At 48.6% G+C, this 16,155-nt stretch overlaps 1 protein-coding gene across 1 annotated transcript in view; it reads left to right on the top strand.

Moving 5' to 3' along the window:
• Window positions 1–16,155, top strand: part of IGF2R (insulin like growth factor 2 receptor) — a 110,092-nt gene that overhangs the window by 59,124 nt on the left and 34,813 nt on the right. Inside the window, exons 19-27 of the mRNA XM_036871020.1 lie at window positions 507–686; window positions 3,024–3,125; window positions 4,277–4,378; window positions 7,046–7,241; window positions 9,960–10,130; window positions 10,943–11,086; window positions 11,167–11,342; window positions 11,605–11,692; window positions 12,161–12,376. Of these exons, the coding sequence (XP_036726915.1) occupies window positions 507–686; window positions 3,024–3,125; window positions 4,277–4,378; window positions 7,046–7,241; window positions 9,960–10,130; window positions 10,943–11,086; window positions 11,167–11,342; window positions 11,605–11,692; window positions 12,161–12,376 (1,375 nt within the window). The remainder of the gene's footprint in view (window positions 1–506; window positions 687–3,023; window positions 3,126–4,276; window positions 4,379–7,045; window positions 7,242–9,959; window positions 10,131–10,942; window positions 11,087–11,166; window positions 11,343–11,604; window positions 11,693–12,160; window positions 12,377–16,155) is intronic.

Below are 16,155 nucleotides of genomic sequence, written 5' to 3'. Positions count from 1 at the left end.
CTGTGTGACATAAGCGTACATATAGGTACCTCCAGTCGTCCCTTTTGGTTTGTGGGGAGAGGATTGGTTCCAGGATCTCGGCAGATACCGACATCTAAGGCTGCCCGAGACCTTTATATACGGTGTCGCAGTATTTGCACATCACCTACACACATCCTCACTCTTAAGTTCCCTCTAGGTTACTTATAATACTTAACACAGTGTAAATGCTATGTTAATAGATGCTGATGGCAAATTTAAGTTTTGCTTTTTCTGGAATTTCTTTCCCCTGAATATTTTCGATCTGAAGTTGGTTGAACCTGCAGAGAGGTAGGACCTGTGGATATGGAGGGCTGACTGTGTTTCCCCTCTGTGTCCGAACAGTGGTTCTGTATTCACTAATTCAGCATTTGTGGCGAGTTTATAGAACACAGCTACTGTGAGTAATGAGAATCCACTGTGTTAGTAATGAGGAAATCAGTTGTTTTCTCTTCAGAGGGAAACATAACGGACGCGCGTGTTTGCAGGGTTCATTTTCTGAAGCCGTCTCCATCAGCAACTTGGGGGTGGCGAAGACGGGCCCCATGGTGGAGGACAGCGGCAGCCTCCTTCTGGAGTATGTGAATGGCTCGGCCTGTAACACCAGCGATGGGAGACGGACCACCTACACCACCAGGATCCACCTCGTCTGTTCCAGGGGCAGCCTGGTAAGGAAGGCGCTGCTTGTCACCTGTGACCTTGGTTGCTTTGGGTTCCTCTGTGTCTCTTCACAGGGACAAAGGTTGATCTTAATTCTGCTTCAGGTCAGCATGTGATACAAACTCAGGGAGGCAAGGAGCCACGGTAATGGTGCTTTCGTGGCTGTCCTTTCTCAACGTTAAGCCTGATCTCTTACTGCTGGTTTGTGACATACACTGTATGGTCTTCTGTAGACTTGAGTTTTTTCTCTGAGTGGTGCAGATGCCGCCCTGCCTGTTAGTTCCTGTGAGTCGGTGATCTGAGGATCATGGCTGCAGAATAGGTCTTAGAGACGGTTCAGTCCAAACAGCAGACTTCATAGATGAGGAGACTGAGGCTGGGTGCAGCTCAGGCCAATGGATGAACACACGGAGGGAGGTGTGTGTAATATGTCAGAAAAGCAGGGATGAAAAATCAAGGCTGGGAAATGGAGAAGGTGTTGGAGATTGCATTTGGGCCCGAGTTCCTCGGCCAGGGCAGAACAGAAGAGAAAACTCCAAATAAAAATGCTCCGGGGTCATTGGGGATAGTTCCCATTGGATTTTAAAAAACAGTGTGGTGGAAGATGTACAACATAAGATTTACCATTTTAGCCATTTTTAGATGTACAGTTCAGTGGCATTAAGTACATTTACAGTGCTGGGCATGCATCACTGGTGTCCATTTCCAGAACTTTCTTATTCTAAACTTAATTTTTTTTTTTTTTTTTTTAACCTGGAGCCTTACATTTATACCTGGGTCACGTGTTTTTTTGAATAATTGCCAAACTCTTAGATGAACACTGAGTGGGAATAATAAAGAGCTCATGTTTATTATCAAACAGATTATTTCCAAGGGCTGGTTACACTTTTTAAGGGTCTGCTACAGCGTCCTCTCACTTCGTAGACAAGAACCCGGCCCGGTGTGTCCACTCCTCTCCGCAGGCAGGGGGCCTCGGTCACTTACATACTAGGCGTCCTGCAGACGCCAAGTTTTCTCTGTCCTTTGCCAGCACACGAGTTTTTCCCAAGAGATAATGTCTTTAGAGCTTAAGGTCACTCTGATAAGGGAAGGAAAATGTTAGCTGGCTGAGCACAGCCTGAGTTGTGCAAGGAAAGTGTCACATAACTGAGCTGTAAACACACACTCTGATAAGCCGGAGTCGGCTTCCCGATTTCTGCTCTCCGTCCCAGGAAGGAATGCTGGCTGCCCAGCCCGGCCCTCGCCTCCTCCTGGGCACGTCTGGGCGTCCCCTCCCTGGGCCTCATCCCGCTCCGCTTCCCCTCTCTGGTGTCTCGTTGCCACGGAGATACTGGACAGTTCCAGGAAGTTCTCTCGGACCCTTATTTTTTCAGCTTTCCTGTGACATCCTATTTGGACAGTGTTTTTCAGTTTTCAGAGCGATTGCACGTTGTTACTGTATCCCTCAGCAGTGGTGCAGGGGGTGGCGCATCTCACGGGCCCAGGAAACACTGAGTGAGGGTCATGTCCCGGGGAGTCCCGCAGTCCCAGGACTTCTCACAGCCGCGTGGTGAGGCAGAGGGAGGGGTGTGTGTTTAGTTTACTGTTGGTAATGCTGCGGCTGAGAGGGTGGGGACTTCAGGTCAGAGGGCGCTCGGTGGGTGAGGCGCGCGGGACAGCCTAGCGTCTCCTTCCCCTGTGCGTCTGGGCGGGCGTCTCACCTCCTCTGTGCCTCCATTTGCTCATCTGTACACAGAGGGCGGGTAGAGGTTGTCCTGAGGCTCAGCTGAGGAACGCTCATCACACTCGTTATTGAAAACACACCCAGGAGAGCGCCCGGATAGTCAGTGACTCACAGCGGGAAGAGCGTTCCCGTGTAACTAGACCCACAGCTGCAAGTAGAGCCTGGGAGCCTCCTCGTGCCCCTTCCCGGTCCATTCCCCCGCCCCGTCCCGTCCCGACCCCTCGCCCCATAGGTCAGTCTCGCCTGTGTCTGCGCTTGCGAGGCTGTGATCATGTGCACCGGGACCTTTGGCTCTGGCTCTTGTTCTGCACCTGGGTGTAGAACGGTTTTCAACAGCGTGGACTGGACTCAGACCTCGGTTTGGGTCCCAGTTCTACCACTGACTCCTGGCGTGACCTCAGGTGAATTTCCCAGCATCCGGGCGTAAGAGAGAACATCTCCTTAGTAGGAACGCTGAGGACGTTAAGTTGTAGTTAGATAAGGCACACGAAGCACCTAGCCTAGCACTGTCCCATGATAATCCATAGTTTTTAGCTCTTTTTATTTACCAGGCAAGTATTCTTTTGGTTAGAGCGAGTTCCATTTTCTCATATTGACTTTTATCCCTGATTTGTCTTTTCAGAACACCCATCCCATATTTTCTCTCAGCTGGGAGTGTGTGGTCAGCTTCCTGTGGAACACGGAGGCTGCCTGTCCTGTCCAAGTAACGACAGACACAGACCAGGTACGGGTGCGGTCCGGGGCCTCTGGCCATTCGCATCCGGGTGTCCCAGCTCTGCACCCCTCCCCTTGTGCTTCTTAATCCCTCACGGCGTCTGCATTTCCTCTGCCTCGACAGCACGCATCTGGAAGGCATCCCGCGTTCCTCTCCCTCAGCCCCGGCTCCCAGTGCTGGGATGAGAACCAGGACCTTCAGTTTTCCTCTGGGTTCCTTCCCTTTTCCCCCCGTCACTGTCCCTTCAGCGTGGCAGGGGCTCTGGGCTCTCCATCACTGCAGAGATGGGTGCTTAAATAGCACGACCATGCCTAAAACGTGCCCCATCGTGTATCGGGCACAGCCCGTGTGGTTTAACGTGACGTTTAAGGTTTTACTGCTCTGCTTCCAGCAGCATCCCTGCCACAGCCCTGTGCCTGCCGCAGTGCTGGGCTTATGCCGCTCTTCGGCCTTGGCACGTGCTCCTGCCCTCGGGTGAACCCCTGCCTGCAGAACGTGGCAGCCGACTGCCCTGAGATGTGTTCTCTGCCCTCCCAGGGGTGCTCCTTGTGTTCACAGCACGGGGTGTTTTTCTTTATGATGGGATGGATTTCCCTCCCTCCCTCCCTCCCTCCCCTTTTCAGGGCTCCGTCCGGCAGCAGAGCCCAGGCTCACCCAGATGAATGTTCCCGGCGTAGGGTCCCGGGCTTGTGGGACCCAGGGAGGGTGGGAGTCGGGGCATCCCGCCCTGGCCCAGCGGCAGGGCTTTCTGAGGCTGTGGCCACTGCTCCGTTCTCTGCATGTGGCGGGTGGGGTGGAAAAAAGACACGAGGTGGTGGGGGAAGTGGGGGGCTCGTTATCCCTCCTAGAAGAGGGGAAGAGACAGGTAATCGTTTGTGGGTCTCTTACGGTTCCTCACTTTGGGGGTCAGCAGTGGTCTTGTTCAGGTAAATGAAGCAGCCTTAGGAGCTCAGATGAGGTCAGCATCTCTCAGCTGGTGTCCCACCTGGAGCGCTTCAGATGCGGTATTGGAAGGGGCCGTGAGCTCTCCCAGGGCTGCTTCTCGGACGGGGTTTAGCGTCAGTGCAGTCCACACGGGCAGGCTTTGGAGCTGCTCTGTCTTCGCCATGTTCTCATGGACTAGCTTCGAATGTGCCTCTTTGCCTCTTTTGTTCCTGCAGGCCTGCTCCATCAGGGACCCCAACAGTGGGTATGTGTTTGATCTGAACCCACTGAACAGTTCCCAAGGATATGTGGTCTCAGGCATCGGGAAGACTTTTGTGGTAAGGCTTGTGTGGTGGTTTCCGATTTGCCTTGAAAGGACGGGAGGACGCGTGCAAGTCACCTGTAGCTGGTTGCAGGGGAGGCAGGTGTCCTCAGGATTGCCCAGGGCCCTGTGACGGCAGCTTTTACCCAGGAGGAGATGAGAAAATCCAGATTGAAGGGGAAATGAGGTGAAACTGTCACCCCATCCTGTTATGGTGCAGATGTGAGGGTGTCATTCTTTAGAAAATAGGCTATACCTAACCCGTGGCCATGCGTCTGGAGTGGTGGTCCCAGGCCAGCAGCGTGGGCATCGCCTGGGAACTAGCGGGAGGTGCAGTGTCTTGTGGGTGGGGCCCAGCAGCCTGGGTTTTTTGTTTGTTTGTTTTTTATATTATTTTTTTTTATTTGTTTATTTATGGCTGTGTTGGGTCTTCGTTTCTGTGCGAGGGCTTTCTCTAATTGCGGCAAGTGGGGGCCCCTCTTCATCGAGGTGCGCGGGCCTCTCGCTATCGCGGCCTCTCTTGTTGCGGAGCACAGGCTCCAGACGCGCAGGCTCAGTAATTGTGGCTCACAGGCCTATTTGCTCCGCGGCATGTGGGATCTTCCCAGACCAAGGCTCGAACCCGTGTCCCCTGCATTGGCGGCAGATTCTCAACCACTGCGCCACCAGGGAAGCCCTGTTTTTTAAAAATAAATTTATTTATTTATTTTTGGCTGCGTTGGGTCTTTGTTGCTGCGCGCGGGCTTTCTCTAGTTGTTACTCTTCGTTGTGGTGCGTGGGCTTCTCATTGCGGTGGCTTCTCTTGTTGCAGAGCACAGGCTCTAGGCGTGTGGGCTTCAGTAGTTGTGGCACGTGGGCTCAGTAGTTGTGGCTTGCTGGCTCTAGAGCGCAGGCTCAGTAGCTGTGGCTCACGGGCTTAGTTGCTCCGCGCCATGTGGGGTCTCCCCGGGCCAGGGCTCGAACCCGTGTCACCTGCATTGGCAGGCAGATTCTTAACCACTGCGCCACCAGGGAAGCCCCAGCAGTCTGTTTTGACAAGGCCCCATGTGGCTCTGATGCCCACTGGGGTTTCAGAGCCACTGGTCAAGTGGGAATTATATTCCCCTGTAAGAGGGAGATGACCGATGGCAGTGCTCTGGGATCTTCTGACAGCACTTCCTTCATGGGCGGCCCTGACAGGGTGTCTGGAGTGGTGAGGAGGAAAATCTCCACTTAATGCTGTTCTGTTATAAACTAAGCGCTGCTAGACAGAAAGCTTTTTAAAAATCTTTATTTAGGTTTAACTTCTTCTAGCAAAATCCACAGTGGAAGAAGAGAATACCCTTTGAAAGCAGGAAGTTGGGGTGAGAATGTCATAACAGTTTGATGCAAAAGGGGACTTTGCAGGCACAGCGCATGCGGGAGGGCCTGCAGATTGTTCCAGAGCCAGAAGGCACCTGGCAGGGCTCGTCACTCAGCAGCACAGTGGCTTGCAGCCCTCCCTACCCCACCCCCTGTCAGAAGTTGCTGCTCTGGAGTTTGGCTTGTAACAGGTTATCATAGGTGACAGTACATTTGGCTGTCTGTGTGAGTGTGAGAAGCAGACAGGAACTTTGTTGAGCCCCATAGGGAACATGTCAGAAGAGGAGAGTCCCATAGAGGACATGCCAGAGGAGGTGAACCCAGGGAGAACATGCCAGCAAAGGGGAACTCTGTAGGGGACATACTGGAAGAGGTGACCCCCATAGAGAATATGCTCGAAGCAGGCCAGAAAGGCTGTGCCCGTGCAGTGGCAGGGGCGGGAGGTGGCAGGTGCACAGTTGCGGACAGCAGGGACAGACTGTGGATGATGAAAGTGGAAGCGGAGTTGATTAGTAGGGTGTCTAGGCTCCTGGGAGTCAGGGCACAGCCCTTGTGCTGCCAGAAAGGCTCAGGACACCACCGCCCACCAGCCGGCTACTTGGCACTGTTCCCGTGTCACCTGACCCTGCTGGGCTCAGCTGCCCCTACATACTACATACTTCTGTGACCACGCAGCCCACGTGGCTGCAGGGCACCTGCCTGGGTGTAGTCTTAAGTGGCCGTTTCTTAAGTAGTAAACTTTGGTCTGAAGGAAAAATACTTTGTACATGTAGTTCTTAACTTTTTATACGTCGTCCACGGACACGTGTCAGTTGTAGAGAAGTCTTTCCTTTCCGTGTCTCGTACCGAAGAGTATATCCTGCTTCATTATATCAACTACTGGATTTAAATCAAATGATATCAACAGCTTTAAGAAATACAGGAGTATCCCGTTATATTTATTTTTAATTAACGTGACTTCAACCATGTATGCTTTTCCTCGTATAATCAAAAATACTGTAAAATTCTGGTTACTTACAGTCTCTCTTATACATGCTGCATTGTTACATGCAATGTGTCTCATTCATTTAGAGATAACGGGGCTGTATACACAAAGCCTTACAGGCAATTTATGGGCATTGCCGTTTGGACTTTGATTTTTGCTTTATGTACTAGCTTCAGGGTTTAATTGCCCAGGCATGGAAAGTTGGTCATTTGCCTAATGCGGAACAAATTATGCAGTTGTTTGGATAACAAGCAGACAACCCTGTTTGGCTGGGCAGGGTTTGAGTTGCTCGGGGTTGTGTTCCCGGTGAGTCGCGTGGCCTGAGTTGGTGTGTGGTTCTCGCTGTCCGGCCTGCAGTTTAACGTGTGCGGCGCGATGTCCGTCTGCGGCACCTTGGATGGAAAGCCAGCTTCCGGCTGTGAGGCAGAGACCCAGACGGAGGAGCTGAAGAATCTGAAGCCAGGAAGGCTGGTGGGACTGGAGAAGAGCCTCCAGCTGTCCACTGAGGGCTTTATAACTCTGACCTACACGGGGCTTCCTTCCCACCCCAAAGGTGAGCTCACATCCCTGTGTTTGCAGCTAACCAGTGTCCTGGGGGTTCTGTGACTGTAAACCTTCCAGAGTGTAACGGGAGCGCCTGTAGACCCTGAGTCCTGGCCACCCTCCCCGCCTCTGAGCCCCACGTGCCCAGCCTCCGGTGTGTTCTCCCAGCCGCCTGAGCGCATCCCGCGGCCGAGGGGTCCCGGCCACTAGGTTCTGCGGCGCCCAACCCCAGGCGTCCTCCACCAGCACCTCCAGTGGCTCCTCTGATAGGAATGTGTTCACTCGGCCTTTTGTGCTGTGTTTTTCAGGTATTAAAGAAGCGGTGAGTGAAGATAACAGAAGTTACTTCGTTTTTTCCTAAATTTCTTCCTTTCCGCCAATTCCTCTACTCAGTCTTTATTGTATCTTTAAACACAGTTTTGCATCTCCAGTGGGTTCACATTTCTACTCCTTCCTGCAGCTGTGACTGTAAACTGAAAGTTGCCATTTTTGGTGTCATAAGGTGCAAGGCCGAGTCTGAGGGCCTCGGGAGGACGGTGGTGGTGGAGTCACAGCTACCGTCGCGAATGCTCGCCGTGTGCGTGCCGGTCCCGTGTGGTCCCGTGTGGAGTGCTGTGTGCGCTTTGCATCTCATTTGTGCTCACACCTTCTGCTTCGCCACCTTCTCGCTTCACAGGGGACCAAGGCCCCGGAAGGCCCTGTGCCCTGGGCAGAGCCACAGGCTGGCAGCCAGGTCTCTCGATCCTCATCCTGGCTCCGCCGACTGACACGTTTCTATTTTGCGTTGAGGATCGGAGGCCCCCAGAGGCGCAGTCACACACACAGCCCGTGAGCCGCAGGGCTGAGGTTGGAACCCACGTCTTCTGACTTCTAAACCTGTGCTCTTTGCACCACACCGGGATGGACTCGGGAGGGGGCAGTCGTGTGATGTGTGGGACGGAAAATATGAGGGACGTCTGAGTCGATGTCAGAGGAACTTAGTATCCAGAAGGGAGCAGGAACGGCTCTGCCCTCCTGCACCCGTGACAGTCTGCGGTCATCGGCTCCTTTTGTGCATCACGCGCAAGCTGACAGATCCATTAACACGCTGGGAAGAGAACTCTTAGGGCGTCGAAGGAATGAGTTCAGGATTCCTGTGAAGGGGATTTAAGAATTGGGGTCTTCTTAACTTCAGGGACAGAAAACACGGGGCCTGGGGACTGCTATCAGATCCTGGAAGGGTTGTCCTAGAAAGGGAATTGGTCTTGTTCTGTATCATTTGTTGGGGAGGGTTTGGACCACAGACTGAGATACTTTTAGTTGGTTAGGGAGAGCTTAGTAGAGCCGGGGGCGCGGTAATCCTTTGCTTTACAGGTGGAAAGTTCTTCAGCTCTTGGTCAAAACAGGTGCTCACTCGCTTCAGTATCCAGAAAGCAGCGTGCTTCATTCTTGTTTATAATTCTCCTGCTCTCCAGTTCCAGAGTGCTGTTTAAAAATAAAATAGATTAGGCATTTATATATAATTTTTTTATTTGCCCTCATCGTGTGGCTGAAAGCCACTGACATTTATTCTGCTGAGTTTGAATCCAGGCGCCGGCAACCCCAGGGGCACAGCACACGTATAACCAGCCCTTAGAGCCGCGCTGCCCAGCCTTGCTCCTTACCCTCTTTTTGCCTCAGTTTCCTCCTGTATTAGCCGGGCATCTCTGGTCCCCTGTGAGGGTTAACGTGTCGATGACCCTAGGGTTCTTCCCCTAGTGCAGCCTCCGGCGCTCACCACCCAACCGTGGTCCCCTCCCTGCGGGAGCCTCCACGTTGGCCGTCCTGCTTTGCGTCCTCCCCACCCCACCCCAGGGGCCTGTGTTCAGCTGGGCAGTCGGAGTGATGTTTTAAGTGTTGGGCGACATCTCTCCCAGCTCAGACCCCCCAGGGCTCCACGTGCGCCCAGAGTAGCAGCCAGCCCTGTCCAGTGGCCGAGGGACACCGGCTGCTCCTCTGACGGGGTCACCCGCCACTGTGCTCGCTCACTCCTGCTGACCTCTTGCTTCTGGAACTGTGGAGGCCCACTCTCTCCCGTCCTCCCCACCTGAGCCTTCGTCCTTGCTGTTCTCTCTGCCCGCAGTGCTCTCCCCTCAAGACTGCCAGGCGGTTCATTTCTTCTCTTCACCTCTTCGGGGTGGGCTCAGACGGCACCTTCTCAGGGAGCCCGGCCACTGCGTTGGAAACCGCCATGCCTCGTCCCCACCACCCTTGGGGTTTCTTAGGCCCCATCCCTGCTGCGTTTTCCTTCGTTTCCAACTGGTCTGTGAGGGGCTGCCTTTAGTTTGCTTACTACTTGGGCGCTGGACCGGAGTGTCAGCTCCCAGTAGGGTGGGTTTTCTTGTTTCTTTCACTCCTGTGTGTAGTAGGAACTTAGTAAATATTGTCGAATAAACCCGTAAAGGAGAGTGACATTTTTCTAATGTTTGGATGGATAAACGGATATAGCATTTGCACACTTCCTGGAATAGAAGAATGCCAAGACACCAGGTTCACAGTGTAAACCGTCTTTACGTGGGTCACTGTCGCAGTGAACGTGGCCACTTTGTAGTTCAGATTGGGTCCCTGAACCAGACCTGGCGCTTCGACCTGATTGTCTCAGAGGGTGGCTTGGAGGCTTGTTCCCGGGCACGCTGTCCTGGTGCCACACGCGTGTACGGCTGCACTGTGATCGCTGTGGTTTCCTACAGTTTGGTCTTCTTGTTCCCAGGGAGGGCTGATGCTTTCATCATCCGCTTCATCTGCAATGACGACGTTTACCCAGGGACCCCAAGATTCCTGCATCAAGACATTGACTCTGGCCTGGGGATCCGGGACACTTTCTTTGAGTTTGAAACTGCATTGGCCTGTGTACCTTCTCTGGTGGATTGCCAAGTCACAGGTGAGGCCGGGGCACCAGGAATTAAGAGGCCGGTCAAAAGCGTGTGTGCTCGTGTGTCAGTGTGTGTGTATTTGCCTGTGTGTGTGTGCACGTGTCTGTGTACCGTATGTTTTACTTTACAGGCAGCATGATATATGTGTTACGTATTTTCTTTGAATGATATTAGAATTGTAAAGCTTCTCTTGAAGAGAATCTGGATACATAATTAATGGTTTTGAGCTATAGTTTGGGGTCAGAAGCTGGTTAAGAATGGAGAAGAAAACTAGGGGAAAAAAATCAAGTACCCTGTCAGAGCTTCTTACAGTGTAAGAGAAGAAAAGAACAAGAGGATAAAGCTCCGTAAGGTGTACCTGGATGCTGAGCCGGGTCTCCAGCAGCCCTCATTCTTTGTGGTGGCCCCCAGCCTCACTTCCACACTCGTGGTGATTTGTTGTAATGGAGGTTTTGAGGGTCAGGACAGGTGTATGTTTCTGTAGGAGAAGCCTCTCGGCTTCCTGTGGATCTCCTCATTTCTCTGTTATGAATGTTTTTATTTTTTAAAAAATATTTATTTATTTATTTATTTGGCTGTGCTGGGTCCTAGCTGTGCCAGGTGGGCTCCTTAGTTGCGGCATGCGTGTGGGATCTAGTTCCCTGACCAGGGATCGAACCCGGGCCCCCTGCATTGGGAGCGCCGGAGTCTTAACCGCTGCGCCACCAGGGAAGTCCCTGTTATGAATGTTAAGTTCGTGCATCCTTGCTCTTCGGGGTTGAAAGGCGGTGCCCAAAGCTGCCGGGAAGGCAGGGATTTCCAGCGCTTTCATGTGTTTCAGACCTCGCTGGGAATGAGTATGATCTGAGCGGCCTAAGCAAAGCCAAGAAGCCTTGGACTGCGGTTGACACCTCGGCTGATGGAAAAAGGAGAACCTTCTACTTGAGTGTCTGCAATCCTCTCCCGTACATTCCTGGCTGCCACGGTGAGTTCCGAGCATTGGACTCAAGTTCGTTCTGCCTGTCCTGCCACCCCCAAGTTCATCGGCTTTCCTGGCCCTTCCAGGCAGTGCAGTGGGGTCCTGCCTAGTGTCGGAAGACAACAGCTGGAACCTGGGCGTCGTGCAGGTCAGTCCTCAAGTTGCCGCCAACGGGTCCCTGAGCATCGTCTACGTCAACGGCGACAAGTGCGGGAACCAGCGCTTCTCCACCAGGATAACGCTCGAGTGCGCCCACACGACGGTGCGTGTCTGTCGTGCCTCATTCTCACGCCCCTCCAGTCTCCAGATCTTCTGTCTGATGTAGAACTTGCCTTAGTTTTCAGGGGTTTTAGGCCATTGATAGGGTTCGACTAGAATGTGCTGTTTCCCCCCAGATCTGATGTGTTTCATAAGTGCCATGTACTTTTCTTGTGGAGGTTAAAAGTTGGGTATTAGTTCTAGCTACCATTTGACTCATTTTTTAAATAAATGAGAACACAGTGAGCTGTTGGTTTCCGTTGTAGGGATCCCCGACCTTTCAGCTCCTGGACGACTGTGAGTATGTGTTTGTCTGGAGAACCGTGGAAGCCTGTCCCGTCGTCCGCGTGGAAGGTAAGACCCGGCCCTGCTCACTGATCCTGGTGAATGTGTGAAGTAGGGGGTGTTCTAACAGCATCTTAGATGTGAAACCCGTGCATGATCATGAAACGTCTGTTAGTGGACGGACAGCTTCTTATCCTTGATTTTTTTTACTCCACTCCATTGCTCACTTTGCCAGCTACGTTTTCCTCACCTACCCAGACTGATGGACTCTCGGCATCTCATGCTTGAGAATATGAACGTGGGGTTTGGTTTTGTTTAAGTGGATCTTCATCCTGTGACCTAAGCTTTTTGAGAAAGCTGTTTGCCAGGCAGTTTGTCTTATGTATACAGACAAAAGGAGAGAACGTGGAAGTGATGTTTAATGCCTCTTTTAAGACAGTACTTAGCAGAAAAGTTGCAGAACTTTTAAAAGTTGCAGAACTTTTGCCTGACGGTGTGAGTGTGTGTAATTGCCCTTCCCTTCTCATGTTCTTGAAGGGGACAACTGTGAGGTGAGAGACCCAAGGCATGGCAACATGTATGACCTGAAGCCTCTTGGCCTAAATGACACTGTCGTGAGCGCTGGCGAATACACCTATTACTTCCGGGTCTGTGGAAAGCTGTCCTCAGGTGTCTGCTCGACCGATGACAAGTCCAAAGTCATCTCATCCTGTCAGGCAAAGCACGGACCCCAGGGATTTCAGAAAGTGGCAGGTACCATGGTTGTTTCTTCTCTTTTTGCAAAAGAATGGAATTCCACATTTAAGATGTTATGATTATATCTTATGAGTTAAGATCTAAAGATTATAACTTTCCTGAGTAAGAGGAATGTCTGCTGTATTCCTGTAAAACAGTGTGAGTGATTTTTTTTTTTTTAATCTTTATTGGAGTATAATTGCATCACAATACTGTGTTAGTTTCTGTTGTACAACAAAGTGAATCAGCTGTATGCATACACATATCCCCATATCCCCTCCCTCTTGAGCCTCCCTCCCACCCTCCCTATCCCATGTCTCTAGGTCATCGCAAAGCTGACCTCCCTGTGCTATGCTGCTGCTTCCCACAAGCTAACTATTTTACATTCGATAGTGTATACATGTCGATGCTACTCTCACTTCACCCCAGCTTCTCCCTCCCCCACCACTCCGTGTCCTCAAGTCCATCCTCTACGTCTATGTCTTTATTCTTGTCCTGCCACTAGGTTCATCAATACCATTTTTTTTTAAGATTCCATATATATGTGTTAGCATACAGTATTTGTTTTTCTCTTTCTGACTTACTTCACTCTCTATGACAGACTCTAGGTCCATCCACCTCACTACAAATAACTCAATTTCGTTTCTTTTTATGGCTGAGTAATATTCCATTGTATATATGTGCCACATCTTCTTTATCCATTCACCTGTCGATGGACACTTAGGTTGCTTCCATGTCCTGGCTATTGTAAATAGTGCTGCAGTGAACATTGTGGTACATGAGTCTTTTTGAATTATGGTTTTCTCAGGGTATATGCCCAATAGTGGAATTGCTGGGTCATATGGTAGTTCTATTTTTAGTTTTTTAAGGAACCTCCATACTATTCTCCATAATGGTTGTATCAGTTTACATTCTCAGCAGTGGTGCAGCAGGGTTCCTTTTTCACCACACCCTTTCCAGCATTTATTGTTTCTAGATTTTTGATAATGGCCATTCTGATCAGTGTGAGGTGATACCTCATTGTAGTTTTGATTTGCATTTCTCTAATAATTAGTGATGTTGAACATCTTTTCATGTGCCTCTTGGCCATCTGTATGTCTTCTTTGGTGAAATGTCTATTTAGGTCTTCCACCCATTTTTTAACTGAATTGTTTGTTTTTTTGACATTGAGCTCCATGAGCTGTTTGTATGTGTTGGAGATTAATCCTTTGTCCGTTGTTTCATTTGCAAATATTTTCTCCCATTCTGAGGGTTGTCTTTTCATCTTGTTTATGGTTTCCTTTGCTGTGCAAAAGTTTTTAAATTTCATTAGGTCCCATTGTTTATTTCTGTTTTTATTTCCATTATTCTAGGAGGTGGGTCAAAAAAGATCTTGCTGTGGTTTATGTCAAAGAGTATTTTTCCTGTGTTTTCCTCTAAGAGTCTTATAGTCTTACATTTAAGTTTTTAATCCGTTTGGAGTTTATTTTTGTGTGTGGTGTTAGGGAGTATTCTAATTTCATTCTTTTACATGTAGCTGTCCAGTTTTCCCAGCACCACTTATTGAAGAGGCTGTCTTTTCTCCATCGTATGTTCTTGCCTCCTTTTTTGTAAATTAGGTGACCATATGTGCATGGGTTTATCTCTGGGCCTTCTATCCTGTACCATTGATCTATATTTCTGTTTTTGTGCCAGTACCATACTGTCTTGATTACTGTAGCTTTGTAGTATAGTTTGAAGTCAGGGAGCCTGATTCCTCCAGCTCCGTTTTTCTTTCTCAAGATTGCCTTGGCTATTCAGGGTCTTTTGTGTTTCCATACAAATTGTAAAATTTTTTGTTCTAATTCTGTGAAGAATGCCATTGGTAGCTTGATAGGGATTGCATTGAATCTGTAGATTGCTTTGGGTAGTATAGTCATTTTCACAATATTGATTCTTCCAATCCAAGAACATGGTATATTTCTCCATCTGTTTATGTCATCTTTGATTTCTTTCATCAGTGTTTTACAGTTTTCTGAGTACAAGTCTTTCGCCTCCTTAGGTAGGTTTATTCCTAGGTATTTTATTCTTTTTGTTGTGATGGTAAATGGAATTGTTTCCTTTTCTCTTTCTGATTTTTCATTGTTAGCGTATAGGAATGCAAGAGATTTCTGTGCATTAATTTTGTATCTTGCAACCTTACCAAATTCATTGATTAATTCTAGTAGTTTTCTGGTGGCATCTTTAGGATTCTCTAGGTATAGTATCATGTCATCTGCAAAGAGTGACAGTTTTACTTCTTCTTTCCCAATTTGTATTCCTTTTATTTCTTTTTCTTCTCTAATTGCCGTGGCTAGGACTTCCAAAACTATGTTGAATAACAGTGCCGAGAGTGGACATCCTTATCTTGTTCCTGATCTTAGTGGAAATGCTTTCAGTTTTTCACCATTGACAATGATGTTTGCTGTGGCTTTGTCACATATGGCCTTTATTACGTTGAGGTAGTTCCCCTCTATGCCCATTTTGTGGAGAATTTTTATCATAAATGGGTGTGAATTTTGTCAAAAGTTTTTTCTGCGTCTATTGAGATGACCATATGGTTTTTATTCCTTAGTTAATATGGTGTATCACATTGATTGATTTGCATATATTGAAGACTCCTTGCATCCCTGGGATAAATCCCACTTGATCATGGTGTATGATCCTTTTAATGTGTTGTTGGACTCTGTTTGCAAGTATTTTGTTCAGGATTTTTGCATCCATATTCATCAGTGATATTGGTCTATAATTTCCTCTTTCTGTGATATCTTTTTCTGGTTTTGGTATCAGGGCGATGGTGGCTTCATAGAATGAATTTGGGAGTGTTCCTCCCTCTGCAGTTTTTTGGAAGAGTTTGGGAAGGGTGGGTGTTAGCTCTTCTCTAAATGTTTGATAGAATTCGCCTGTGAAGCCATCTGGTCCTGGACTTTTGTTTGTTGGAAGATGTTTAATTGCAGTTTCAATTTCATTACTTGTGATAGGTCTGTTTATATTTTCTAATTCTTCCTGGTTCAGTCTTGGAAAATTGTACCTTTCCAAGAATTTGTCCATTTCTTCATAGTTGTCCACTTTATTGGCATATAGTTGTTTGTAGTAGCCTCTTATAATCCTTTGTATTTCTGCAGTGTCAGTTGTGATTTCTCCTTTTTCATTTCTAATTTTATTGATTTGCGTCCTTTCCCTTTTTTTTCTTGATGAGTCTGGCTAAGGGTTTATCAATTTTGTTTATCTTCTCAAAGAACCAGCTTTTAGTTGTATTGATCTTTGCTGTTTTCTTTGTTTCTATTTCATTTATTTATGCTCTGATCTTTGTGATTTCTTTCCTTTACTGACTTTGGGTTTTCTTTGTTCTTCTTTCTCTAGTTACTTTAGATGTAGGGTTAGATTGTTTGAGATTTTTCTTGCTTCTTGAGGTGAGATTGAATTGCTATAAACTTCCCTCTTAGAACTGCTTTTGCTGCATCCCATAGGGTCATTGTGTTTTAGTTGTTATTTGTTTCTATGTATTTTTTTATTTTTTCTTTGATTTCTTCAGTGATCTCTTGGTTATTTAGTAGCGCACTGTTCAGCCTCCATGTATTTGGTTTTTACAATTTTTTTCCTGTAATTGATTTCCAATCTCATAGCGTTGTGGTCAGAAAAGATACTTGATACAATTTCAATTTTCTTAAATTTTCTGAGGCTTGATATGTGACCCAGGGTATGATCTATCCTGGAGAATGTTCTGTGTGCACTTGAGAAGAAAGTGTATTCTACCACTTTCGGGTGGAAAGGTCTATAAATATCAATTAAATCTATCT

This window comes from Balaenoptera musculus, chromosome 12 (assembly GCF_009873245.2).
Source record: "Balaenoptera musculus isolate JJ_BM4_2016_0621 chromosome 12, mBalMus1.pri.v3, whole genome shotgun sequence".
Classification (NCBI taxonomy): Eukaryota; Metazoa; Chordata; class Mammalia; order Artiodactyla; family Balaenopteridae; genus Balaenoptera; species Balaenoptera musculus.
This window is presented reverse-complemented; position numbering and strand designations above follow the sequence as displayed.